The sequence below is a fragment of the Genypterus blacodes genome, unplaced genomic scaffold (genome assembly GCF_046128005.1).
Source record: "Genypterus blacodes isolate CSIRO-AG114 ecotype Tasmania unplaced genomic scaffold, CSIRO-AGI_Gbla_v1 ptg000055l_1, whole genome shotgun sequence".
Lineage (NCBI taxonomy): Eukaryota > Metazoa > Chordata > Actinopteri > Ophidiiformes > Ophidiidae > Genypterus > Genypterus blacodes.
This window is the reverse complement of record NW_027466867.1, coordinates 5,264,031-5,289,945: the sequence shown is the minus strand read 5'-3', so window position 1 is coordinate 5,289,945 and position 25,915 is coordinate 5,264,031. Positions and strand designations below refer to the sequence as shown.

Sequence of the window (25,915 nt, the reverse complement as noted above, 5' to 3'; positions counted from 1 at the left end):
TGTCACTCAGCAGTGTGTTTGTGCCTGGAGGTGCACATCAGGTTTTTGGAGATTTCTTGGTTGTCGGTGTCCTATTGTTACTCTATCGGAGGACCTTTTCTGTTGTGACATGAATGCTGTTGATTCAGTGACTCACTTGTAGGAACTCGGCCTACGAAGACAATCAAAAGGGAGGAAGCGTACAGAATAAACACGTGAATGAGTAATGAATCAAGTTGTCATTATGAACAAAGTGGTGTGCTTTTGTTGACATATGTAATCGTGTTTGCTGTCGTGGGGACAAACAGATGGATTTTCTTATACTAAACAGTTTCCTGGCTGCGACTTATGAATTCTAATGTGAACATGAGAAGATACGACGTGTAAACTGATATCGGCTTGTTCTGAAAATGTGCCCAGCACCTGTTTAACAGGCAGAAAACAGAGATAGAAAAGGCGAACATGTGTGCGTGTGTTACCATGAAATAGATTTAAACCACTAACATTTCATTGGTATTTCCCCTGAGCTGATCCATGACAAACAAACACCTGGTTAGAATCCCTCACAGATTGTTTGTAGTAGAGAAAACCTTTTGGGTCACTTTACCACATATTGTCACTTCCGTCAACAGCACATTAAAGCCCAATCAGCACTGAAAATGGAATGACTGTTGACAATAAAAGCCATGTGTCTCCAGAGAACAGTCCCGTCATTAAGCTTTAATCAGCTGCTTTTAGCCCGCAGACACTTTTATTACTTTTTAGTCAACAAAGATGTGGCATCCAAGGAATGCTTTAACTGCTGTGTCAAACTGATTCATCGCAAAGCTCGTCGTTTCTGGGCTGATTCTGCAGCTGCTGGTTTCTTTTTTTCCCCCAGCTCACAAGACATTTGTATTGAAAATTGGATAGAGATGACGGTGTGATAGAAGAAGAATGAAAGCCCGCAGAGAAGTGTGAATGAAGGAGAGTGAATGCACTGCAGATAAATTTAGAGTGCAGACAGAGAAGGTGGTTTTCCAAGGGGAAGTGAGAGCAGCAGCAGACACTAAATGATACTGTAGGTCTTCAGAGAGGAGGGATTGAAGAATGGACTGATGTGGAGGAGGTGAAAAATGGCCCTATTACAGGCCTAATAAAATTTCCCTTGCCCCCATAGGGAAACAGAATGGACTCTCCCTCTCTCCCACTTTGCCTGCCTTTCCATCCTTCCATTTGCCCCGGGCCAGGGATATAATTTCATCACTCCTCGCTTAATTGTGTGTGTTGCTGGCAGAGCCTTACCCTCTGTTCCAGCAAACAGAGGCAGGTGGGAGAGGAGGAGAAGGAGGAGGAAGGAAGAGGAGAATAATAGAATGGACTGGGAAACCACACCACTTCATTTTTATAGATGGACAGTTTGTAAAAGCGGTGGGTTAGACGGTCCCCTCTGAGTAGCCAAGAGTAAACACAGCACAACTGTTTCATGCAGCGGGTGGGATTACTGAACAATGCTTTGACATGCAGGACACAATAAGTATACTTTCTACCATTCTGTCTATGTTGTATAGTTTACCTTTTACCTTTTACCTAAAACAATTACTGAGTTGAATCATATGGAAGAGGAGAGGTTCCTTTGTTCCTCTGTTTCCTTGTCTGCTGTTGACCTTTGACCTCGGAGGAGATCAGTCACCTCATCCTACTGTCTCACCCACAAACACCCTTTTTTGCAACTTTCAAAGTGCCGCGCCTTGCCGTTACAGCCCGACACCGTGTCCAAAGGGAACACATGTTGCTCCTATCTGGAATCATCTGTGGACTTGCTACACGCCGTCATACATCATCACCAGGGAGCGCTGCGATCGTCTGAGATATTCCTGCGTGGCTCGTAAACATGGCGACGCATTTGACTCTTCACCTCACTAAATGATTGCCCTTTAGAAGAACACTGTGCTAACTTGTATGGTATGAGCTGCTAAAGGCGGAGGAAGCTTGAAGATTGTCTTACATGTTTGAGACCGAGCTCTCTTTCTCCCAACCTGAATACTATTCTTCATGACCTGTGACGCTACTGGAACGAGGTTTAAAAAGATGTAGGCCCACTTTTAAAAAACAATTTAGCATAGCTGTTTACTATCATTGCATTTTGCTATTTACACTTACTACTTACTATTTGCCATTTTCATTTGCACTCTCTTGAGCACACTGAGTGAAAACTGACCATTAGATTCTGTCAATACATTACAAACATCATGGAAACTCCCAAATCATGTACAGTATGACCCCTCAACATCAGTTAAACTACCAAAGATTGTGCAACAATTTAGAATTTGTGAATCATCTTCAGCTTTGCCAGTTTCATTAAGCTTGACCTGAATTTCTGGATCTGGAGAAAATCTTACATAACACCTCAGAGTCAGACGGACAGAATCTTTACCTGGGGTCACGTCTGCATCAAACAGGACTTTGGTGTGCAGGATTCCGAGATGTGATGGATGGAACCTTGAGGGATTGTTGCAGCTTGTTATTGTTATTTTGTGCAGGACCTGTTGAAAGATCTTTTCATGGCATAATCTCACATTTCTGTACATTCTCGTGTCTCCAGTCCCCTTCACACTTTCTCACATGGCCCCAGTGGTGATTTGTGGGGTAAATAAACATGTTATTTGGAGACCGCACGGAGTGAGGCAGAGGACGTAAATTGACCGTAACTTCCCATAAACTTTGTCACAGCAAAATCAAAATAATGGATAGATTCAAACGTCTTCTTTTACCACTTCACTTCGTTTTATGAGCTTCCCTAAGGAAACTGCTCTACTAATGACATCCTCTGCTTTTACAACCATCCATTCTCTCCATATTTGAACAAGAAGAAGAGCAACATTTACTTTTTGTGTAGATTTGCAGCACTGAAGAGGAACTTTAGGTTTTCATTATAGAACGTTAGGATGTTGAAGGTCCCCACTTTGATTTTAGAGCTCATGGCTTTGACTCTGCTGAAGGTGAAGCCAACATCGGTCACCAAACTTACACGGCTTATCCTCTGATCACCACCAAATGTCACTCCTACACACATGTTTCCCTTCACACATCAAACACTCCTGCCAAACGACTCGCCAGGAGGTTAGCAGCAGTTAGTGGGGAATGTGTTTTCCATTTAAACCACGGTCCATTTAGAACCTGATCCTGGGTGCCTGGACTGGGTCAGAATTGGGAGGCCTGGTCAGGTGAGCGGTGGTTGGCAGAGCTGCAGGTCGAGCTCTTTGCTGAATTACATCAGATTTGATTAGACTAGGAATGTGGTGAAAAAGAGGATCAGATGTTTCCATAGGAGAGTTTGTCTTTCTTATAGCGAGCCAGTTTGGTGACTGCACAAATACAATCTCCCACTTTGCCCCCTCTCCCTCTCTCCCCATCCCATCTTCCAAGTCTTCCTTGAGAGCTTTGGGCTGGGTCGGGTATTTTCCTGATGTTGTGGGCCGTAAAGCCCTTTGAGACATTGTATGTGATATTGGCTGTACAAATAAACTGACTTGACTTGACTTGACCTTTACTCTCTTCAGCTTGTTGATTTCCATTTTCAAGAAGAACCCCTAGCTAACCACTGACATAAATTATGAAACCAGTGGGGATAAGTGTGCTGGCGTGTGTCGTTTCACGCATCATTACCAGGCCATATCACTCACCACAGTAGGTCTGCACAGCAACAGGAAGCCTCAAGATGAAATGAGGAATAATTCAATCAAGCACCCTGAGGTTATTATTATCAGTTTGTCCTTTGATACAGTTTCACCTGATAGCTCACTATTTTGTTTCTGATAGTGGATTTCGTTCAGTGTGATTGTGTGTCTTTGACAGAGTTGTTCTCACACTAATATATCTTGTTGCCCCCCTCCGCACACCAACTGTTGAAGCCTGCAGCAATCATTCTGTTTCGTTTGGCTTGGATTTCATGTCAGAAGGACCTTGGCCTTGTTTAAGGAAAATGCACAGAACATCTTCATGCCGAAGGCAAAAAGTCTAGTTCCCAGATCTGAGATATTGAATGCATTTGACTGAATTTATCTGCTGCTCTATCACTACAATCACTGAATTTTGGGTAGAAAAATTATGCATCTTCAAATTCTATAGGAACATTTAACAAATATGCATGAATGACTAAAATAATATTAACACTTTTTTATTTTTTACATTGAGTAATTTCCATAGAAAGTACTAAACCTTGATTTGCTTTTACTTCATTTTAAATGCTGGATGACACGGATTTGATGGATTGGACTTGATTGAATTGGATCAGAGTGCTTTTGTGTCTTCATTCCAGTGTAAGAAAGTGCATAAACACACCACACACACTTGTGGGAACATCATTATGGTTGTGTAATCAATACAGAGAATGAGTGGATTTAGGAGCTTTATTATTGATTGTACTGCTTATCCGGTGAAGGAATTTTGCAAATTCACATTAGGTATAGAACAGTATACAGTATGCATTAGTGTACAAGGAAACATGAAGTATTTCTCAGATCTGTACAATTCGCTCCTGGCGCACTATCAGCTACATCACCAGGGCTACAAGATGCACAAGTTTGATTCGTATCCTCGTCCCTGCACATTCATTCATATCATTAGTTTAATGTCATGACTTCACCTTCAAGCCTGTTTACTGTACAAAGCAATTCAATGTCTGGTTTTACTCGATTCGGTTTCTATCAAAGTAATCAAATACTGTGGAAGGAAAGCTCTCCGTCTAAAGTCACAGTTTCTGGCAGGAGGACGAGCTGAGATCCACTGTGACACGATAATTAGCAGACGAGAATTGGTCCATCTGTACTGGAAACGTCCTTATGCGGTAAAAGCAATTGAACCAAAAACATTTAAGCATCAATACGCAAAGTGGAGATGAGGTCCTACAGTTTGCATCAAGTCTCCTCCGTCCGGTTCCCAGTGCTCCCTGCAGCCGTCACTTAGTCCGTGTATGGCTGTGATGGTTGCTCAGCTCCAACCCACAGAGTTTTCATCCCCAGGTTAGAGCCTTAACATCTTGCTGGTGCGTCTTTTTCCCCACTTATTCAAAACTACTCAGAACTTGGATCTCTCCTTTGATTTATTACTTCATAGGTGCAATGTGGACAGGCTATGAACCCATGATGAAAGTCACAAGCTTGCAAATAATGGCAATGTTTGGAGTTTGTGGGTTTGGTTGACAGAACTGGGATTAAAAGCAGAAATCTTTCTGAGTGGTTTTTAAAGGCTGTTTGACTTTGTGTTCCCTCGTCGTTGCATCTAAACACCCGACACTGTGGTGAATCATTTAATTGCACCCAGTACCTCAGAAGACATCTCCCTTCTTAAACCAGGACAGCATCCCATTGACACTATTGTACTATTGTACAGAAAGCCTTCTGGGCTTTAAATAAAAGTAAGAGTCATTATTTACAAGTAATACAAAAAGAAATGCTTACAAAAACAATCAAACAACACAAAAATAAACATCAGTAGGCACCTGAAATGCTGTACTTCTCAGGCACTTATGATGCTAAACAGATAACTTACATACACGGTATTTAAGTGCTACACTGTAAATGAACAAGGACAAAAAGAGAGAAGGAAAACAATTTACAAATTCTGCTGAGGAATTACAATACAACCCTCAAAGTGTAGAATGGGAATACCTTCATTTAAAGCACAAAGCTCAGTGCGCTAGTGGTTAGTGACGTAATGTACAATGGTGACATAGTTTAACATAAAAAAAACATTTCTTCCTTCAGTTATTTTCCCTTAAAGCGACATTAAACAAAACAAAACAAAAAATATGATTGAATGTTGGTGGCACTGATCCTAAGTTGGCATGATAAAGTCATATCAAAAGCATATACTGTGATGAAGAGTGGAATGCATGCTTGCTGTTAAATGTTAAATGCACATTACGACCTTTTACATTTAAGTAAGCCAAACCTTTAAGTTTCAGATCCTCTTTTCCTCTTTCCCTCAGTCTGAATTGATCCTACATCGTTTGACGTGCGTCTCTAATGACTTGTCTTTTATCCAAAGGTCATTGTTGCGAACAATGACGAAACCAGACACCTTTTAGTCTCTCTCTCTCTCTCTCTAACCTGTTTCCTCCTCATTCACCTGTATGAAAGATTGTCAGCCGCAAGAATCACTTGTTACTCCTCAGACCGGGTCTCTTCCCGAACAGTGGGTCGTTCAGGGAATAAGACGGCGCCTTGGAAAGTTTATATTAACACAGTAACGCAGTCATTCGAGATACCCTGAGAAATAAAGCAAAACAAAGATTAGAAAACCCTGGATTTCTGTTTTGCCTCCCAATCTTTCTGCGCATGTGTTCAGATTTAGAATTTGTGCAGATTGCCATGCTTGTCTCCTTTACATTTAAGGAAACATGTCACCATCCGTAGCACACAGAGTAAATCATACAACGTTCAAACAAAGATGTCAACATTTCTAAAAGACGGTTACCGTTACGTTGCCTATTATTGAGCTTAAACAGTATATGGTCCCAGAAGAGTGCTCTATATAATATATGGCAGGATCTTCCTTGAGTGAAGTTGCATTTGTCTTCTACAAGGAACAAATGTGTAAATGCATATTGGTGTCTGTGCGTGCGTGAGTGTGTGTACAGTACATACATGCATGGTTACATAAGTCTGTGTGTGTGTATATTCAGTCTGTGTGCATATGTGCGCACTGGTCTGCTCTACGTATGTACAAACAGTATACATTGCTGTTTGAGAGTGAGTTTTGAATTCCTCATCCGTTCCTATCTGGGTCAGTGTAAAGGCCTCTGTGTGGGAGCTCCTGTGTTATGCAGATAGGCCTGAGCGTATAGAAGGGAGTCATGTTGCCTTGGCGACCTGCACAGTCGACCACCTGGTCGGCAAACTACAGACTTGTCAGTTATAGCACTTGTCAGGTGAAGGAAATGTTGGCAGAAATCGCGTGGAAAGCTGATTGATGAGAGTGTATCCACGTGTCCAACACAGCTCAGTGTGTTAAAATAGAGGTGAGCAGCTGGATTTAACTTTCATCTTGACTAAAGGGGAACAAGTTCACTGAAATGAGTCCCAGCCTCCTCGCTCAGGCTGTCATATCTGCAAAGGTCCAGACCCTGAGCCATGTTCAGAATAAGATCTCATCCGGTAGCAGCCGGCACAAGCCACTCCAGAGACGTTCGCTCTTCTTTGGTAGCATAAATGTACAAGTTAGAGGTACAACACTTGCTTATGAACGTTGAGTAAGTAAGTGAGCGGAACACTATGCATGTTTGAGAATCACAAATGGAGCGAAGAGGAAGGATTTGAGGGAATGTAATGACAGAGAACACAGTGCTGCTCTATGGTTAGTAATGTTCAGGTCAAAGCAGGTTAGTGTGTGTAGATGAGTGACTGCTGCTCAACTATGGGATTATTATAACTCAAGAGTAGAGATGGTGACAATATCTTCATTTGCTTGAATTTTACAATCACTTATTGATAGTTAAGGTTGTGAGTAAGTGGTATTTATTGATTTCATTAAGTTGATGATTAAGTTTGGAGTTTGGTCAATCAAATGATCCAATTGGATTCACAGGGGCTTCACTTAATTAATCAAATTGTTCCACATGTATAATTTGGGGAGAGGTGGGCTCGGTGGAGCCTAGATCACACCACAGATGTGGCCGTGGGCTTGGCAGCACTGGGGCTCAGCACCAGACACTGAGCCACGTCGTCTCGGTTGATCTTGCGCAGCGCCGTGCACAACGTGTCCATGCTGGCGCAGTCCTTGCTCGCCCAGTCGGACAGCAGCGTGCAAACGGGATGCTCCTCCTGCCGGAAGGTTGCGATACGCTCCTCCTCGTAGCCCAGCAGGCCCGCCAGGTTGCACCAGTCGCTGTCGTCCATGTGGTTGCAGTCGTCTCCCTCGCCGCCTCTGAACAGCAGCTTCTCTACTTCTTCTCTGGTGCGGAGAGGAAGGAGCAAACACGGCTCTTCATCCAGGGTGACGACTGCAGGGGAAGAAAAAAGAAATGTGCCTTTTAGTTAACAATACTCTACGTCTGTAACTGACGATTTCAATAGAATGAGAGTGCAATCATGACGTTTAAAAAAAAGTATCGCCTCAATCGCTGTAAAATCAAACCCTTTGTGCACATAAACACTCTGACTGGTGTGTTTTCTATCTTCAGCACTAGTTGGTCAAGCATGTGGTTTTAAATGTCATAAATTCTCTCCAACTTGTTTGCCAGGGTGCAGGCGCAGGCTGCCAGAAAACATACATTGTAGCAGTGTCAGGGTTGTTCCCCTTGTTTGCTGATTTGTTACAGTGGGTTTGAGAGGTCGCATTCACGGTGGAGTTGAAGCCACCAGACGGCTCATTCCGCAGGCCAAATTCTTTCCTTTAAATGGTCGAACTGTACAGGATGTGTACGTATGTGTAGAGTTCTGTAAACAGTTCTGGAATAGTGGGACTTATGGACTTGTAGATTCTGTGGTGAAATGTAGTTATGCCCATTGATTTTGATAAATGAGGACCATTTTGGTTTTGTTTTTAAGATCACATCAATACTCACTGATGTGCGTGTGTATTGGCATTACCTGTGTGTGCTTGAGTCTGGCCCTGCTGCTCCTGCAGACTTTGGCTGTCCACAGAAATGCCACTGTCGCTGTGCAGCTTCTCCCCCTCAGGTGATGGCGTCTGGTTCTGGTTGGCTGTGCAGTTGTTGGCCCCTTGTTTATTCTGCTTACAGCTGTTCCACCTAGAATGAAATTTACCGGAAAAAAGCAAGATATCAGCGCTGTGTCTTTCTGGGAATTGTCTGAATCAAATGGAGCGTAGCTGTGACGTACTGTAAAAGGCAAAGACAAAATCTGAGTTCTTTCAGTAATAATAATAATCTTATTCTGGGTATAACAAGCTTTGTTTATGTCCTGACAATTGCTTATTATTTTTATATTATATACTGTATTTTCAGTGCAAAACAAAATCCTAAAACTGGGATTGTTTGTAATGAATCTGGGTTATTTGAGCATTTGCTTTTGTAACGCACACACAGACTGTTTTAAAAACAAGCAAGATTGTGAAAACCACCTTGGGATCATCTAGGATTCATTCATTATAGGTGCACCACAGCGCCAAGAACAACAGACTGACGCACTGTGCTGCTCTGACATTAATGCATGATAGCGTCTAAAACACAAGTAAGGTCTTGTGAATTTCTCTCTGAACATGCTTAAGATTCTTCTATAAAAGTCAGAGCGACAGCAGGTCAGGCAGGTCATCACACGGTGAAGTAGGTCAAAGCAAAGGTTTCCAATGAGGCAGCTGCAGCTGAATAGTTAAGTCTGCTGTCAGTTCCCCAACACACACTGTTTTGAAGCTAAAGCTCTATCTGAACTGTAGAGTGTTGTAACACAAGCTGTACGCCATAGTCGGACAAACATACATTTAACATTAAAGCAGCAAACAATGACGAGTCTGTGAAAGAGAAGGACAAACAGGCAGCATGGTGACCCTCAGGGCAGAGAAAGGCCGAGCTCTCATCCAGAAAAAGGAGCAGATGATTTCATTAAATATGAAAGTGGGCAAAGTCAAACTGATTGGATTTGCTTGTCCTATACATTTGTAATGTGTCTCAAACACCCTGACACTTCCCATCTGCTGCTGAATGGCACATTAGTATAAACAAAATAATTGTTTTTACTTTTATTGGACTTTTCCAGATTAAGGACATTTGGTGCAACAGAACTCATTTTGTGTACAAAATCCTCTGTCAAACCCCTTTAGTATTCAACAGTTTCATGTGTAACAAAGTGTGAGATTGAGTTAGATTGACGATAATTGCAGATATGTTGGTTGGTGCATCACTATTTATTTTGATATATTGTCTTTTACCTTCTGTACCTGACAATGATTACAAGGATTTTTTCTCCAATGCTGGCTCAATATAAATCAATGGTCTCTATGCAACATACCCTAGACTAGATTGACATCTGGACGTCAAAGCGCCATGGCAACCTGCCATGTGTCTTAGGACGTGCATGAATTTTACATTTTAGCTGGTTGTGCACATTTCTTCAATCTGTAGACATGCATGAAGAAACCAGATGATCAGGTGTCCTAAAACCTTCTCCCACAAAGAACAGCTGTGATCTAATAGAGGGAAAGGAGTGTGTGTTGTTGTATGGAATGTGTGTGGAAGTGCACTTTCACCCTGGACCTTCATGCTAGGATTGCAGTGAAGCCTGAATGGGTCGCTCGTCAGGTGAAAACACGTTCTGTAGATGCATGTCATACCATGTCGACTGCCTGAAAGTGCTGCCAGTTGCAACTGCAGTCAGTTCAGTTCCTCCTCTTTTCCCCTCCTCACCTCTTGAAGATGATGAAGGCAACAAGTCCAACCACGACGGCGGCCAGGATGGAGCAGTAGATGGGAATGAGCTTGTCGTTCAGGCCCTGGAATATCATCTCGTGGGAGTCACCGTCGGTGGTGGGGGTGCTGTCAGGGGGGGCGTCGGGCGGCGGGGGATCAGATGAAAAGTCTTCATAGGTGGGCACGGAGGAGCCCGTGAAAGGAGTGGGAGAGCCCAAAGGAACTGTGGAGGAAAAGGACATTTATACATTAAAGGGCCACAGAAGCATTTTACCGTCTTAATCCTACTGGTGTAGGATTAAGAGGCGGAGGCCAGATTGATGAGCAGGGAGATCGGCGGCGAACGCTGAGAAAGCGAACACTGAACTTCGGTAATAACAAATCAAATCAAATCAAGGTCTAATCAGCTCTAACAAACTACCTCTCAAAAGATTGATCCCTCCATCAGTAGCGGCAGACGGAAACCCAGACCTGCTGATGTGGAAACATCAATGCAAAGACACATTTGCACCCAAGGGTGACAGGAATGATGAGGTGCAAGATTTCAACACATCTACTTTGTGCCCAAGCAGAAATCTCCATCCTTCGCATTTCTGTACAGGGTTTCTGCCCAACACAGCGTAACCACGAGGGTCTCTCAAACACTAATGCACACACACACACCGGCACACACCCCCCCCCCCAACACATTACATCCTGCATCACTTGGTCCTTTCCCTTCTCCCCAGGGAGTCATTAACGAGGGTAAGAGCAAGTGTGTCCATCTTGTGTCCTTCCTCCTTCCCACACCCCCCAACCAACCACCACCCCGACCATTAACACTAAGCAGACATGTTCGCTCCTCGCCGCGGATGTGGAAACCGATCCACGCCTGTCATTTACTTACAGTTACTCACATCAACAGGAAACCATCCCGTTGGCTCGAAATACCTCAGGAGAGCGGCTGAGTGAGTAGCGGCCATTTTTTCCCTAATGAGGCCACACATTCCTAATGAAACCTCCCTTTGATGGAAGCACTGAGCTGCTGTGTGGGCTTCAGCTGAGAGATTGTTTGAGGATGCGATAAGCACTTTGCTGGCGGAGTTGGATGACCAATACCAACGTACTGGACGTCGTTTATTAAGTCATTATACTGGACGTCCACAGTTCTTAATCCTTAGGCTGTAATGGCATTGATTTCTTTTAAACATTTTACAAACCATGCTTTGCTTTAAGATGAGTCTGGTGTCATGTTACCCTTGAGTCTGAGTGGAAATTTGCTGCTTTGACGCTTTTGACCGCCGTCTCCAGCTCACTCAGCACAGAGCAGCTCTCAACCTTATAGGTGCACTTAATGTCAGGTCAACTGTTGCTGTCTCCTTTATATTGAGATGATTAAATTTTGACGTCAGAACTGAAACCAAAATAATGGGCAAGAAAACATAAATAGCGATAGACGACACACGAATACACCACTGCGTCGTCGGCATCATCACTGAGGCTCATCTGTCTCACACTACCTCCCCCCAACCCCCAAACCCCATTCTCCACTGCCCCACCTCACACACACACATACACACTGGAAACCAGACCCCATGCATTGACAGAGATCTCCTTTGTCCAGCATTAATGCCCCCTCCCTCTTTTATCCTTGGTCCTCTCCCCTCTCTATTTTACCGCTGGTCGCTCTTTGGCTAAATCCTATCAGGCATTTCCTTTTGTGTAGATCAATCCCGCGGTCACCCGGACGCCAGTTTCTCCTCTCGCCTTCCTTTTTGTCTCTCAACCGCAACATGTTGAACCCTCTCTGTCTCCCTCTGACCCCCTGCAGTGAACACAGGATTATTTTTGTCCAACTTAATTTCTTTTACATTACTGCTCCTTCCTTATCCATCCATCCATCCTTACAGCAGCGCTCTAAGTGCCTTTACTGTACCACTATGTCTCAGCCTCTCGCATGGCTTCAGTCTGACCTTCCCCTGCTGAGCTCAGCTTGTTCTGAACGAGCAGATTAAAGCTTACAAGTCTTCTCTAAGTCATCAGTGCTAATGTTGAGATGATGAATTGATTGCTTAATTCCTTTCTGTTTCTGTATATACGTATCTGTACACTTAAATGGGCCGCAAATCTTTTGGAAACGGGGAGAGTGGGATCCTATCAGCACGGCGTCTAGTTTAGAGAACCAAAGATGTTCAAGCGGATGTTTCCTCTGGTCAAAACAAGTGCAAATAGTTTATCATCACCATAAAACCTCAAAGACGTGGAACTGTCAAAATAATAACAGGCTGTGTCAGTGGCGGCTCACGTCCACAAAGCATATATTTATCGTTTGGCGTCATTTGAGTTGTAGGTGTGATTAGAGGAATCTCCCCCCAGGCTTTGTTAGCGATGAAGCCGTTACTGGAAACACAGGCACACACATGTACCTCACATTATTATGGATGTAAAATAACAATTTGTTGCTCTGTGTCACAGATTCTATCCTGTGCGTGACATGTAATGGGAACCTATGTGCGTGTGTGTATGTGTTTTGGGAGCGCAAGGGAAGGGGTGTGTGTGTGGTGTAGGGGGGGTGGTGTTGTGCTTCAGCCACACCTGAGTTAAACACGTCATTCCAACCTCTGGCAGATTCTTGCCAACAGGTGTTGGAGTCAAACACACTCCTCCATATGCTTCAAAGCTGTGTTAGGAGTTAGAGGAGCGGCTACCGAATCAAGTTAAGTTGTGTTTTGTTTTTTGGATTGTGTCATTACACTTCAGCACAGGCATGGCTCTCTCTCTCTCACACACACTTTCTCTTTTCTCCTTGAGGCCTTTTTGTTTGATTCCTACCTTACATGACCCATCTCATTTTTCTGTCCACATGCTCTCCACAGAACACACCCCTGTAAGAGTGTGTGTGTGTGTGTGTGTGTGTGTGTGTGTGTGTGTGTGTGTGTGTGTGTGTGTGTGTGTGTGTGTGTGTGTGTGTGTGTGTGTGTGTGTGTGTGTGTGTGTGTGTGTGTGTGTGTGTGTGTGTGTGTGTGTGTGTGTGTGTGTGTGTGTGTGTGTGTGTGTGTGTGTGTTCCTGCTCTGCGGCAGAATGTGATCAGCACTCGTAGAGGTCAACCAGAGAAACCCGAGAGTGCAGAGGCGTAACTCCATCGTTTTTATCGACCAGGCCACATTCTCAGCATCTGTTACCTCTCTGTTCTGTCTTTCTCTTTCTTTCTTTCCTGCAGCTCTCAATCCGTCTCTCTCCTCTTTCCTTTTCCCCTGGACGACTTTATTTGACATTCATTTTTCATCCAATGTTGCACAATTGCCAGTCGATTCCCTCATTCTGTTTCCCTTGTTTCTGTGATAAGCAGCAGCAGTATCGCAACATGAATTTGTGCGTGCAAACTGCAAGCATTTCTGTTTATTAATGTTGTGGAAGATCAACACAATATTAATTTCAGGAAGGTCATCTGTGTAACATACAAATACTATAAACACTACAAACTCCCCAGCTTTCCCCATAATAGAAACTATAATGCGCCATTTGAGCGAGTAACACAAAATTCCATGAAATTTCTACATACCACAGTGGAGTTCATTCATTCATCTATGGCTGATAAGATAAAAATCATTGAAAAGGGGGGTGGGGGTTCGCTTGGCCCTGGAACAATTCTCCCGACACATTAATCCTCACAGGGACACAACCTTCGCTCCCCGGGCAGAATGTTTGGCAAGCAATGAACGGCACGAGCGCGAGCACAAGTGTTGTGTTCACCCTTGGACCGGAACGGCTCACTCGCACCAAATCACCTCCAAAAAATCCACCCGGAATGTCAGAGGGGCAAATTCCAGAGGGATGGCGGGCGAATTCAGGAGACTGAGTCACGACCACAAGGGGATGATTCATGTTTGCCATCAGGGAAAAGAGACATACGACTTCAAACTTCCTTCGTGACGACAATGCTCATATTGTGTGTAGCGGGCAGCGAAGGGTTAAAGAGAGAAGGTCAATTCTGGCCTCAGTCAGTAGATGTGATATAAGTTGGTAGATGTGCAAAGACTGAGCAATCGGCCACACAATGAGTGACAGTGTGCATGCAAAGACACTGGATAGTTTTGTTGGACTGTGGTCAGGGATTCTTCACAGCTATTGATGTGGCGATGCTTTAGATGCAGGAAATTGGGAATGTCGATGGCATTTTTATATCCTTTTCCCCCTTTCTCTCCCTTTCTGCACGAGCATGTCAGATACTTCCTGGAATTGGGAGTTGAGGCCTCTCGCCTGCTCTCTCTCTCTCTCTCTCTCTCTCTCTCTCTCTCTCTCTCTCTCTCTCTCTCTCTCTCTCTCTATCCCTGCACATATTCCTATGCTTTTGGCCCGGTTGACCTGTTCCTGTCCCTGAGTGTATGGGGCTGGTTAGCAGATTAGGTTTTCTGATTTCTGGAGGGCAGCCTGTCAATCGTTAAGGTCAACCAAACTCAGGAAGGAAACGGCTCCCTCCCTTCTCCTACTCGCCTACAATTCAATAACAAAATGCCCGATTCATACTCCTCCGACCTCCATCTTAACCCCCCCACAGCCCCCCCCCCCCCTTCATCATCTTCTATATGCTAACTCAATAAGTCATCTTATTGATTCCAAAATGTACAATTTGGATGTACTTTACTTGAGCATGTTTCATCCCACTGAAAATGCAGTACATCTAAAAACGTAAACATCTCTCAGATCCACACCATTTGGAGGTAACATTCATAATGGATCCCTGCAGGAATTCTTAGTTCTTACCATTTGACCATTGACATCTCTGTATGCAGATGTCTTTTGTGAGTCATAGTCAAGTAAAGCCTTCCCCACTTCATTTTTGTGTGTGCTTTCGCATGCATTATGTATTTGGATGTGTGCTGCAAACCTCAACCTGTAGTCCCTGTTGCCCCCAGAGCACAAAGCAAAAAACTTCGGGTGCTGGGTCAGCCTAAGTATGTGCAGTCCATCCAGGGTGCCATGTCAAGTAAGAACAGGGGTCATGGAGGGAGGGTTTCGGTTTCCCGTTGGCCTTGAGGGCTCTTAGCCAGCGCCTCAGACTGATAACACAGCCTCTCCTCTGACGAGCTTAGGCAGCGTTCATCATACTTTTGCCTTAACGTTAAAGGGCTGGACGCTCCTATGGATAATGCATTTGTAGATACACTCATGCATTTCATACACCTGCATGTTTATGCTTTGTTTGTCATATTGCCTCAGCTCATTGATCTTTCCACTGTCAGCTTGCATGTGCATGCCGGGAAAAGAGGGCAAACGGTAGTCAGACGCTGTTACTTCATCTTTTAAAGTGGAAAAAATATCAGCGTAAAATGTCAGCAGATGTCACTTTGAGGGTCAATTAATTGGAATCTGTACTTTTAATTAACTTCATTTGCTTGGTGTTGTTCTGGCCCCTGAAAGGATTGTGTGGATTATTCCATGTTGTTCAATGCTTATCCCTTGGGGAAAGACGAGTCTTCCCACAAAGATCCCCTCTGCACCAAAGCCTCACATGACCTCCCACCTTTGACCTTGCTCGGTGGCCTGCAGAAGAGTGGAAGTCATATCACACTTGTTTAGATAAGCATCTTGCCTTCAGACCCTCGACTCTGTGGGTCTAGCCGGACAACGCCTGCTCTTTATTAACACTCTTTAAGCAACACAGACTGAAGAGCAGAGTGATTTTCTTTTCAATAATACCAAATATGAAGCGTTAATCCTTTGCTACACACCGTTGGAATTTGGATGTTCACCCCACGTACGAGTTAAGCTTATATCCACATACGAAGGCATCTTATCATCGCAAGCTAAAATTCTAAACTTGTCTTAACTCAAACCTGATCCTAACAGTAACAACAGCGAATCTAGTTTCTCACTGAAGATCACCTTCAGATGATTTTCTCTTGTCTCCACCTTAAGCTATGGCTCCAGCATCTCAAGTTACGACTCGTCCCCTCACAAGCAGCGTCCTTCTGTGTGTAGCTCTCTGTGTCTCCCCACCCTCCTCACTGTGTTTGGGCTGCGTTTAGCCTTCAGCCCTGTGTCGCCCGACTCCCCTGCTCTAATGGATATGGACGTCTGGCAGCACTACAGATCTGTAACCACTGATATCGCCTGTGCTTTGGTAAAACGATTACATTAGATATGAAGAGCACATGATTGGGTTAGGGTGAGGAATAACATATGATGATGAACATGAAACACAGCAGACTGTGAGCCATCCAGCTGGAAACCCAGTCCGTTCAGGTTGATTATTAAATATACTGTGTTAGTTATCTAAATGACTTTGAGTCCTGGTTTATCTCTCAACCTTGGGCAGGTCCATGCTTCCCCCACAAGCATCTGGTTTGACGTTTGTCTTGGCCTGTAAGTTCAGTTCAAGTTGGATTCAAGCATCGCCTGGGTTTTTAGTAGTAAGACTCTTGATTGAAGAACAACACATGCTGACATATCGCAAGGAACAAAACCAGCAGATGTGAGGTGAACTTCAGGTGTTCTGTAGATTTTGCGTTATCCTGTCAGTACTTGTTTAAAGCAATAATAAAACAACACACATGGATGCACAGGATTTAAAGTTCCAGTGGGATTTTTTTTTATATACTATAGCTTCCAGCCACCAATCAGTGACTGAGAATGAATAGTACTGTAGATTGTGTTCAGTCTCGTGGATATAGCATTTTTCCCTGTACACATGACAGCCTTTGACATAAAGTTCAGCTGACTCTCTGGATGGTTCATTACAGCGTGTGATACATAGTATAATGATATTGCAGCAGGTTTACTGTAAGACCGTTAAGATGCTCACTCCTTAGTGTGACACACAAAGCTGACTCAACGCTATGAACAAACACACTGACCTTAAGAGTACTCAAACACACACTCATGTCTCTGTCACAGATGAAGGTAGTCACCAAAGTGCATGGATGACAAATCTACATTAGCGTCATTGTCTGTGTTACTCATTAGCAGCGCCATGGGTCAATCTGAATCTCACATAGGCCAAAAGAGATCATGGGAGAAGCACAATGCACTTCCTTTAGCCTCTGTGATAACAACATCCCTCCAACCACTAGACCAGCCAACTGCTCAGCTGCTCAACAGACTCCTTTTATTATCACCTCACAAAAGCATTGATTTAATCTGTGCGGCATCGGGTCAATGGCATGAAAAGTGACGGGAGTCATTAGGAATTCGTGATTTTGGGCTGTGATGCCTACAGGGTGCAATGATATGAACACAGTTCAGAGCTCCAGTCATAGATTGACCTTCTACTAAACCCCCGAGACAGAAAGAGCTCATTCTTTGTATCTCGGAGCAGGATGAGTCCATGTCAACAAAGAGACCAGCTTTGGTGTGGCCTTTAGGTCGGTTGGCCAAGAATGTTTATGGTATCACACTGAGATGATCTGATTGTATGTCTGACAATATCGATACGGTCAGAAAAGTGTGTGTGTGGCTGACATAGATGTCGTTCATTTCTCTTGCCTCAGGGCAGTGCACTCCATCATTCAACTTAACTGGCTGCGGACTAATGTTCATAATAAACTGTCTGGAGTTTAGATAGGGCCACCCCATAGCTATTTGATAAATGGTTAAAAATTCTATCACTCTGAACAAGTGAATGTATTGTCTTGTGAGATGAATTAGTTTTGGGGTAATTTTGTGTTTTTTCACAATTACCCAGAGTGACACAAATTCAAAGAACCCTTATTTATGCCTCTGTGGACAGTTTAGACCCCTCAAATAGGCAATAATACATAGATGCACCTTCACTTTTAAGGGTAACATTGGCATAAACTACATGTTTCCAGGTCTTACCTTGGCAGACTGTGTCAATAATAGAGGTGCAGGCTGATAGCTCTTCTCCTTCATCGCAGGTGGTGCAGGGGATGCAGGGCTCCCGGGAGCTCTCCTGGTCCGAGTAGGTGCCGAGCTCGCACTCCTCACACACCGTGTCGCGGTTGTGTTCGCAGGCCAACAGCATGCCCTGGCCTTCAGGACATTTGGTGCATTGTTCACAACTCTGCGAGAGCTGGTTCAGGTAGTAGCCATAGTTGCACACGCAGTTGGCGTCGTTGGTGTCGGTGCACGGCGTCTCCATGCGCAGGAGGCCTGTGCAGCGTGTGCATGTCTGGCATCGCTCTGTGTGGCTGAGGTTTTCTGAGAATGTTTCACCTTTAGAGAAAAATATAAAATAAATGTAAAATAATGACAGGTTGATTTCCGTCCTTCCATCCATTCAATAATATTTATCTTTTAGTTGATGCCCTGCTTTTATGAAAAATAAATCTGCATTATTCTTCCAGTAACATGGGAATTCTGGGTAATCATCCTTTACCCTTGCAGTCGTTCACTGAGCGACAACTGCAAATAAACAGATCCTAAAAATAAACACAAAGAGCAACACAATATTTTACCCAGGACGATGGCTAAAACTTTCTTGGCGTGTTTGTAATGAAACTGCATATTGTGTATGTTACATAAACGGCTGATACACCTGAAATATCTCCTCTGACAGATATCTATGCAGAGGACATGATCAATACTGCATGTTTTATGGAATTGTATTTCGGCTGGATAGAGAACTGGGAAACACACTAAATTATGCAACAGACCCATTTGTAAGAGCAGCGTGTGTGCATCAGTGTGTGTAACCCTTTTGTAATGCATCAAATCTCTTGACAAGCAAATATTGTAGGTCATCCTTATTTTTGCATTCATTCCCTTAAATTTAAGAAGAACTAAATTTACTAAACCGCACCAAACTAATCTGAAGTGTGTGTGTGTGTGGGGGGGGGGTCGGCATGTCATCGCTCTGTAGATGCTGCAGCTCAGCTCAGTGTCCTGTAGCGGATCAGGTGTTTGGCTTGCACCACCGACCCACCAACCACGCTGACCGCTCTGATGTCGCAGAGATTAAACGAGAGATGAGGAGAGGACGACAAAAAGGAGGCAGAGACAGACGGGGGGGGAGAGAGAGACAGGGAGGTCTTATCTTTTGGAGACAGACGATGGTCATTATTGTTCCCCCGTGTATCGCCCTGTTTGGGTTCATCGCTTTCTTTCATATGTTACCCTGACTCGTGGCAAACCTATACGCTCTTGCTTCTACTTTGTACCCCGTTTATCCACAACACTGTCCTCCATTTCAAAAACACACACACAAACACACACAAAAGCACTATCCTCACCCCCTCCCCACAAGTGCTCTCAGATCCATTATCATAATGCCAAGCATCAATAATGCAAGTCAATACATTAATAACGCTGGCCTGCAGCATGGGGGAGGAGGGGGGCGGTGATTGGGGGGGTGGGGGGGGGCTTGGCATATTATAATAAAACTATACATGAGCTGGTGGTCCAATACTCCATAACTGTCCCCTTTGTTTTCATAAATGGACTAATGTCTTGGCTAGCCTGAGAGAACTGAGGTGTGTGTGTGTCTGTCTGTCTATCTGTGTGTGTGCGCACGCATATCTCAATAGTGTATTAGCCTGTTGCCGAGTTTTTATCGGCGTAGTTTTTGTGCATATGTGCGCGCCTTGTCCATTTCCACCAGCTGTGGCCGTTCTTTTGTATTTCCGCTCACATGTCTAATCAGCCAAACTCCTTTGTGCACATCAGCCAAGGCCGCCGTTAACTATGGCTGCTAATTGAACCCTGAAGACTGTCTGGAAACCACAGTCTGCCTCTCCCAAAGTGGATGCTTGTGCACATTAGGACAGACGCTATCAAACGGCACCAACGTGGGTTGTGTGTGGGAGTAGATTGTTGAGGAATTATTAGAAAAATAATTATGACAGAGAGCGAGACGATCATGTTCTGTCTGGTTAGTTACTTAAGGTCATTGTTTTTGGTAACGTCCCACATATCTTTGTTGGCAAGCAGTGGAAAGTTCACATTTGATCCGTGTCAAATTATGCGAATGCCTGGTGAGTCACAGCGCTGCAGTGAATCGAGGAAAATAAGTCGTACAGGCAGAAAGGTGTCATCTACCTGTCAGACACGCGTCACAGCAGAGGTCAAAGCAGCCTGAATGATCCAACCTGCTCAGACTTTTGTCACCGTGGCGCCAAATAAACAACCTGTAGGAGGCGCCTCAGTGCCAAACACATTGTCGTCTCAAAAGATGTTTGGCAATCTTACATTCTAGATCATAGATAATCTATGCGTTTAATGTGAGCTGCAAATATCATATTGCAATATATAATGTTTTCTGATGAAGACGTAGCTGCTTTGTAGCGGTGCGTCTTTTTCTTTTTTACCACAGGTGCCTTAACAGCTTTGTGAGCCCGACAGCGCCTGTGTTTGTTCATGTCTGAGCAAACAAGCGCAGCAAATTATCACCCTGTAAACTGCTTTCATGTTGTGCAATAACGGTAATGGCTCGATGTCAACAACACAACTCGTATTGTGTTCGACAAAACCCTTATCTAGAGACGATCGAGGTCACGACAAAGCAAGAACACACTCCCAAAAATATCTGCAGAATGGAAATATACTGACAGAGGAGCACAAATCATACCGAAGGACCTCCTAGATAAATTATTGTCTCTGTGTTCACATGCTGACTTCTCTCATGACCCATTCTGGACATTTCTCTGTCTGTGGACCTCCTTGGCTCATGGCTGCCATCTTTCACTGACCCCGCAGAGGTTTACAAGTGCTTCCTGGAGTGGAAGGAGGATGGCCAAGGAATTCATACACACATGGGAACAGAGGAGGAATTGGCACTACACCAACCCCAGCCTCTGAAGGCTCCCCCTGACCTTTGACCCCCCCCAGAGAACGCTACATGCAATCAGCAGATAAAGCAACAAAACAACTTTAACTGTAAAATTACTTTTCCCCTGCATGTGAAAGGATTTAGAAACCTGTTATGGCGTCAGTCCAGAGACAATTTCCAAAACATGAATCCACCCTGCTTATCATCATAATTGCTTCACAGACGGCTTGACTGTTGCTCTAAATAGCTTCATGGACGTTGTTGCTGCAGTATTTGGACAGGGGCCCAATTTGGTATCCTCCTCCCATCACATTAAGACCTCATAAAGTCCAGTATGTCCTCTCTCCCTACATGGTAACGAGCGTGAGCCGCGGCAGTGAAGCCCGAGCGGCTCAGTCAGCTTTTTGTTGTACTTCCTCACACGCAGTCAAATCAGGACAAGATCTACACTCCTCCTTAAATCTGCACGTTCTATTTTGGGTTATAGAAATAAAAAACATGGTCTTTATTTAGTGTTTCATTATGTTGGAGTAAAAAGCTTAGACTGCTGTGAATACTATAACTACTAAGTCATCATTTACACACTTTTGACTCTTCAAACGTTGGGAAATCACGACTGCAATCCGACCTAACTCTGTTTAACTATCTGTGTAACTACTGTGTATGTAGCAGAACAACTCTTTTGTTGCCTCTCTGCAGACAAAAAGCACAGTGGAGTATTTGTGTGTGGGAGACACACTAACTGGCAGGAAGAACGTTGCAGTGTCACAAATTTGAAGATTTGTGAGGCGAAAAGAAAGATAGGACCTAATCCCGATGTTGAGGTCATCATAGGGGTGCTGAGGACGTGACATGATGGACTGTGTGTGCTGTAAGTGTGTGTTTGTGTCACCATGTCTGTGCACAGCTCAGTCTTGTGCACATACGGTTTGGTCTACTTTTGTGTGGCGGCACACTGTGTCCGTGTGTAAGTGCGTGTACACAGATGTCCAAAATACATCCTTACAGATCTCGCACTGTGAATTCCAATTAAGCTTATTGCAGCAATTGACTGAGTATTAAACTATAAAATTGCAAAACTGTTACTATTATGACTTAAAGGCATGGTCACTAAGGGAAACAAAGCTGAAATACGAATGGCTGCAAGTGAAAAGCAAAATATTTCCTCTGAAATGTGCTGTGTGGTGACAAAATGATACTTAATACTCTTACTTCATAATAGTTAATGGAGCATTATCTGTGTCTGTTTGTGATACTCACTGTCCAGGCAGGGGGCGCATTCCGTCTGTGTGGCGCCACACGGCTTGACGACTCCCTCGCCGAGCTGGCACTGCCTGCAGCACTCGCCGCCGCCGGTGGTGTACTGGCCTGACAAACAAGTGTTCCGATTGGCCAGAGCGCCAACCTGTCAAATCAGCAGAGAAACCAGACGAGAGATGAACATTCAGGTCAAGTCAGAGTTCCACCTTTTCACCTCTACACGATCTCTCTATACCTTACCCCCCCCCCCCGTGACCTGAACACGCACCCGTTTTAAGCGTCATGTTCTTAAGAGATGCTTCAGATTGCCCGACACGTCCCCAGCAAGTCTCCTCTTGCACAGATACGATACAAGTACACAAAATCGTACAAGCGCGCAACAAGCAGAGCCGGATTGTGTCGTCTCTGCATGCATGCATTCTTTCAAACAGTGACCTGTTGAGTGCTTGGATCTTCACTCCTGACAGAGATGTAAGCACGTGACACTAACGTGTGTGTGTGTGTGTGTGTGTGTGTACACTCGCATGCGCCTGCCCCAGCTGGGATGCGTCTATACTTCAGTATTTATGTCTCACACTTGAGTTCATGTCCTCTTTTGCGGTTGTTTAAAAATCTTCTTGTCTTATCAATCTGCACCCCTTGATCTCCAAAGCTAACCTGGATGAAAGAAGCAAACGCCCTCTGACACTGTTCTTTATTCTCTCCAGATACACAAGTTGTCGTCCTCTCTGATTTATGAGATCAGGATGATTCTTGGGTCGCACATTCCTCCCTGTGGACCAGAGGTGATTTTTAACCCCAATTTTGCTCACAATACTCATAACGATCATGATATTTTGGATGTAGTTTTAGAACATAATGTGTAATGAATCATTGAAAGAGCATCAATCTTCACACACACCCTATTCTTCACTCTTTGGCTACTGTTTGTCAGGTGAGAGGTACATTTAAGAAAGTAGCCTCATACATATTTGACCTTAAGGTTTTAAAGTGTGCATGCATGTTTGTGTGTGTGTGTGTGTGCAGTGCAGTGTGATGGAATAAACCATCAGACGTCAGGCTTCAGGTGTGTGTGGAATGCTGCTGACAAGTGAGAGGCTCGCTACAAAACATCAAGTGTCCCCTCAGGCACCTCTGAGTCAGCTGTCAGGTACACACACACACACACACACACCTCCCTCCCTCCCTTGTATGTGTCATAACCCATTCACCTTCAAGTGCCTTAGATTAAATTGTCCACATTGTCTGTTGAAAATGTTACTTTGGGGGAAACTTTTGACGAGAAGTCTTTCAATTCCGGATCCCATCTATTCATGTGACGTAGGTTTCTTGTGGTAGAACCAGTATGTTCATTATGATCGGTTCCCTTTCATCCCAGCCCCCTTTCAGGCCCCACCTCACACACCCCTTACGCAACTAGCTATATAGTACTTCTGTGAATAACATCTGTCACCACGCAGTCTCCTTTACTTCCCCTGATCTGCCCCCCACATTCAGTGTGCCGTACACACCCATCCGGACACACACATCAGCACAAGCGTAAACAACCTCACATGTGACCAAACCTGTTCCAAGACACTTTCATTGTCACACCGACGCAAAGTTCCAGTGCTCGGTTTCTGCTCTTCTTTCTTTCCCTTTTGACCCTCGTTCTTAGCTTCATGTCTGAGACTAACTACAGCAACCTAAGAAAGACCATGATGATGATTATGATGATGATCACTGGAATGGAGGTTTGAAGCTACTGCATGGAACAACAGTCGGCACAAACTCATACGTGCAGAATACACAGGAGCTCCAAATGGCATCTGGACACGCAACTTCAGCGTCTCAACCAATCTTACTAATGCTCCGGCCAATCTTCTGTTGGAGGCACTTAACCTCTAGACCTCAGCTGTCAGCACTTGTTAGGCCATTAGAGTTCCACTATACCAGCCCTTCCTCCAATGAGCTGGGCCTCATTGAGATCCCTGGGCTGCTGTCCTGGGGGGGCGGGGGCGGGGGGGGCGTTGGATGGATGGGGAACTGCTGAGGGAACACCGGTGGCAATGACATTACAGCTAATGCCTGCCACAAACAATGCTGAATCATCATCTCGGGTAGAGTGAGAGGAAGAGGGGAGACAGAGAGACAGAGGGAAAGAGAAGAAGAGAGTGAGGATGATGTGTGTGTGTGTGTGGGAGGGGGGCTGAAAGATGGAGGGGGATGGTTTGGGCTGTATCAATATTGCATGCCGCTGAGCCAGCAAGAGGATGCATCGCCTGCATCAGAGGGAGCAGCTGTCGCGTTTCAGGCGATGCAGCCGCGTTCCAAACAACCAGGTTACCTTGACTCATCCACCCAAGGCTGACCATGTCCTGTCCAACACAAGACACCGCCAAGGCACATTTCCCTCTTGGCCTTGGGTTGGAGAGGGGTAGGGGGCGGAAATCGAGATAAATCAGAGAGGTTACATGCTGCAACTCCCCCCAAAGTTTTCACATCTCCGCTCAGACAGGATGCACGCCTCGTCCTTCTGCTCTGTTGGGCCTTCAAGGCTCGCCTGTCACACAGTTTATCTGGGGTTTTGAGCAACTTCTTCTATTGCAACATGATTATTGTGCTTTTTTTCTGTTGTAACTGAGAAGGGCGGAACCAGAGCACAATACATCCAGCAACTTGCAGCTAATATCAACCTGGATGGCTGCATGCATGGGATTTAATATACAGTTTTACCCGAGGACTAAAGACAGGACAGGTGCAGGGACTGACGTTTACAATCACAAGTGAATTTACAGCAGAAACACACACGAAAATGAAAATGTCCCATTACAAATTATAGGAATTCTCACTTATTGTCACAAATCTGTGCATGAAACTGAACTTTCTCACTTATTTAGAAACCAAATCCTCTCCCCTGACGACCAAACCATCCCGGGCTGTGCGGATGCGTAGTTGCGCAGGTGTTACCGCACAGTTTGGTGCGTCAACGCTCTCGATTTATCCAAGTGAGGTTTATGGCAACAGACCGTAAAGAAGCAAACGTTTCTGCGGGTAAAAGTTAACTCACCGCTCCCAGTAAGACCGCTATAAAAATGGAATCCATCCTATATCTTCTTTGCATCTCCAGTTTGACGAACAAGATGAGAAGATGCGGGACTCAGTTCATCTACGTGACATGGATTTGGCTGTCATCGCTGCGTGTAAGTCCCTGTTTGGGGAAAGGAAACTCTCCAAGTGACTTAAAGAAGTGCGTGTCGCCTTGGAAGCAGCTCCCGATCCGCTCTCTCTCTCACACACACACACATAGACACGCGCAGATACACACATACACACACACACGGAGTCCGGTGAGTGAGTGACGCGCTCAGATTGGCCCCGTGGATGATCGCGGTGCGCGTTTTCTCCACTGGGCTCACATGACAGACGCGCTCAGCTCAACGGCTTCAGGGAAGGAGGCAGGTCCTTCTCCACGCCCACTGCACACACACACACACACACACACGCACATTCACGCACACACAGAGAGAGATAGAGAAAGACAGACCTACGCACCGCTTAATGGCCTCAGTTTCTAGAATATAGAATATTGCTGCGTCAAACACACTCATATCTGAATCACCTTAAAATGTTCCGTCAATGT

The 25,915-nt window shown here is 44.6% G+C and overlaps 1 protein-coding gene and 1 long non-coding RNA gene across 3 annotated transcripts in view; one reads left to right on the top strand and one right to left on the bottom strand.

Moving 5' to 3' along the window:
• Positions 1-25,915, top strand: part of LOC143001805 (uncharacterized) — a 34,860-nt gene that overhangs the window by 2,739 nt on the left and 6,206 nt on the right. The window contains exons 5-7 of one of the 2 annotated variants that reach the window (XR_012963732.1): positions 21,733-21,904; positions 22,301-23,078; positions 23,320-23,443. This is a non-coding gene — a long non-coding RNA (uncharacterized LOC143001805). The remainder of the gene's footprint in view (positions 1-21,732; positions 21,905-22,300; positions 23,079-23,319; positions 23,444-25,915) is intronic. The other variant, XR_012963733.1, reaches the window with a different exon arrangement.
• ngfrb (nerve growth factor receptor b) lies at positions 5,211-25,668 on the bottom strand. The gene is made up of 6 exons (XM_076151601.1): positions 25,343-25,668; positions 22,294-22,438; positions 18,126-18,482; positions 10,325-10,550; positions 8,553-8,713; positions 5,211-7,963 (listed from the first exon to the last, which is right to left on the bottom strand). The coding sequence occupies exons 1-6, from the start codon at positions 25,394-25,396 to the stop codon at positions 7,620-7,622; spliced, it is 1,287 nt and encodes a 428-aa protein (XP_076007716.1). The 5' UTR covers positions 25,397-25,668; the 3' UTR covers positions 5,211-7,619.

Coding starts and splice junctions, on each gene's coding strand:
- ngfrb (XM_076151601.1), bottom strand. CDS start 25,396: ATGCAAAGAAGATATAGGATGGATTCCATTTTTATAGCGGTCTTACTG. Junction 18,483..22,293: donor ATGCGCCCCCTGCCTGGACA/GTGAGTATCACA, acceptor TTTTCTCTAAAG/GTGAAACATTCTCAGAAAAC. Junction 7,964..8,552: donor CCAGACTCAAGCACACACAG/GTAATGCCAATA, acceptor CTTCCCCTGCAG/TCGTCACCCTGGATGAAGAG.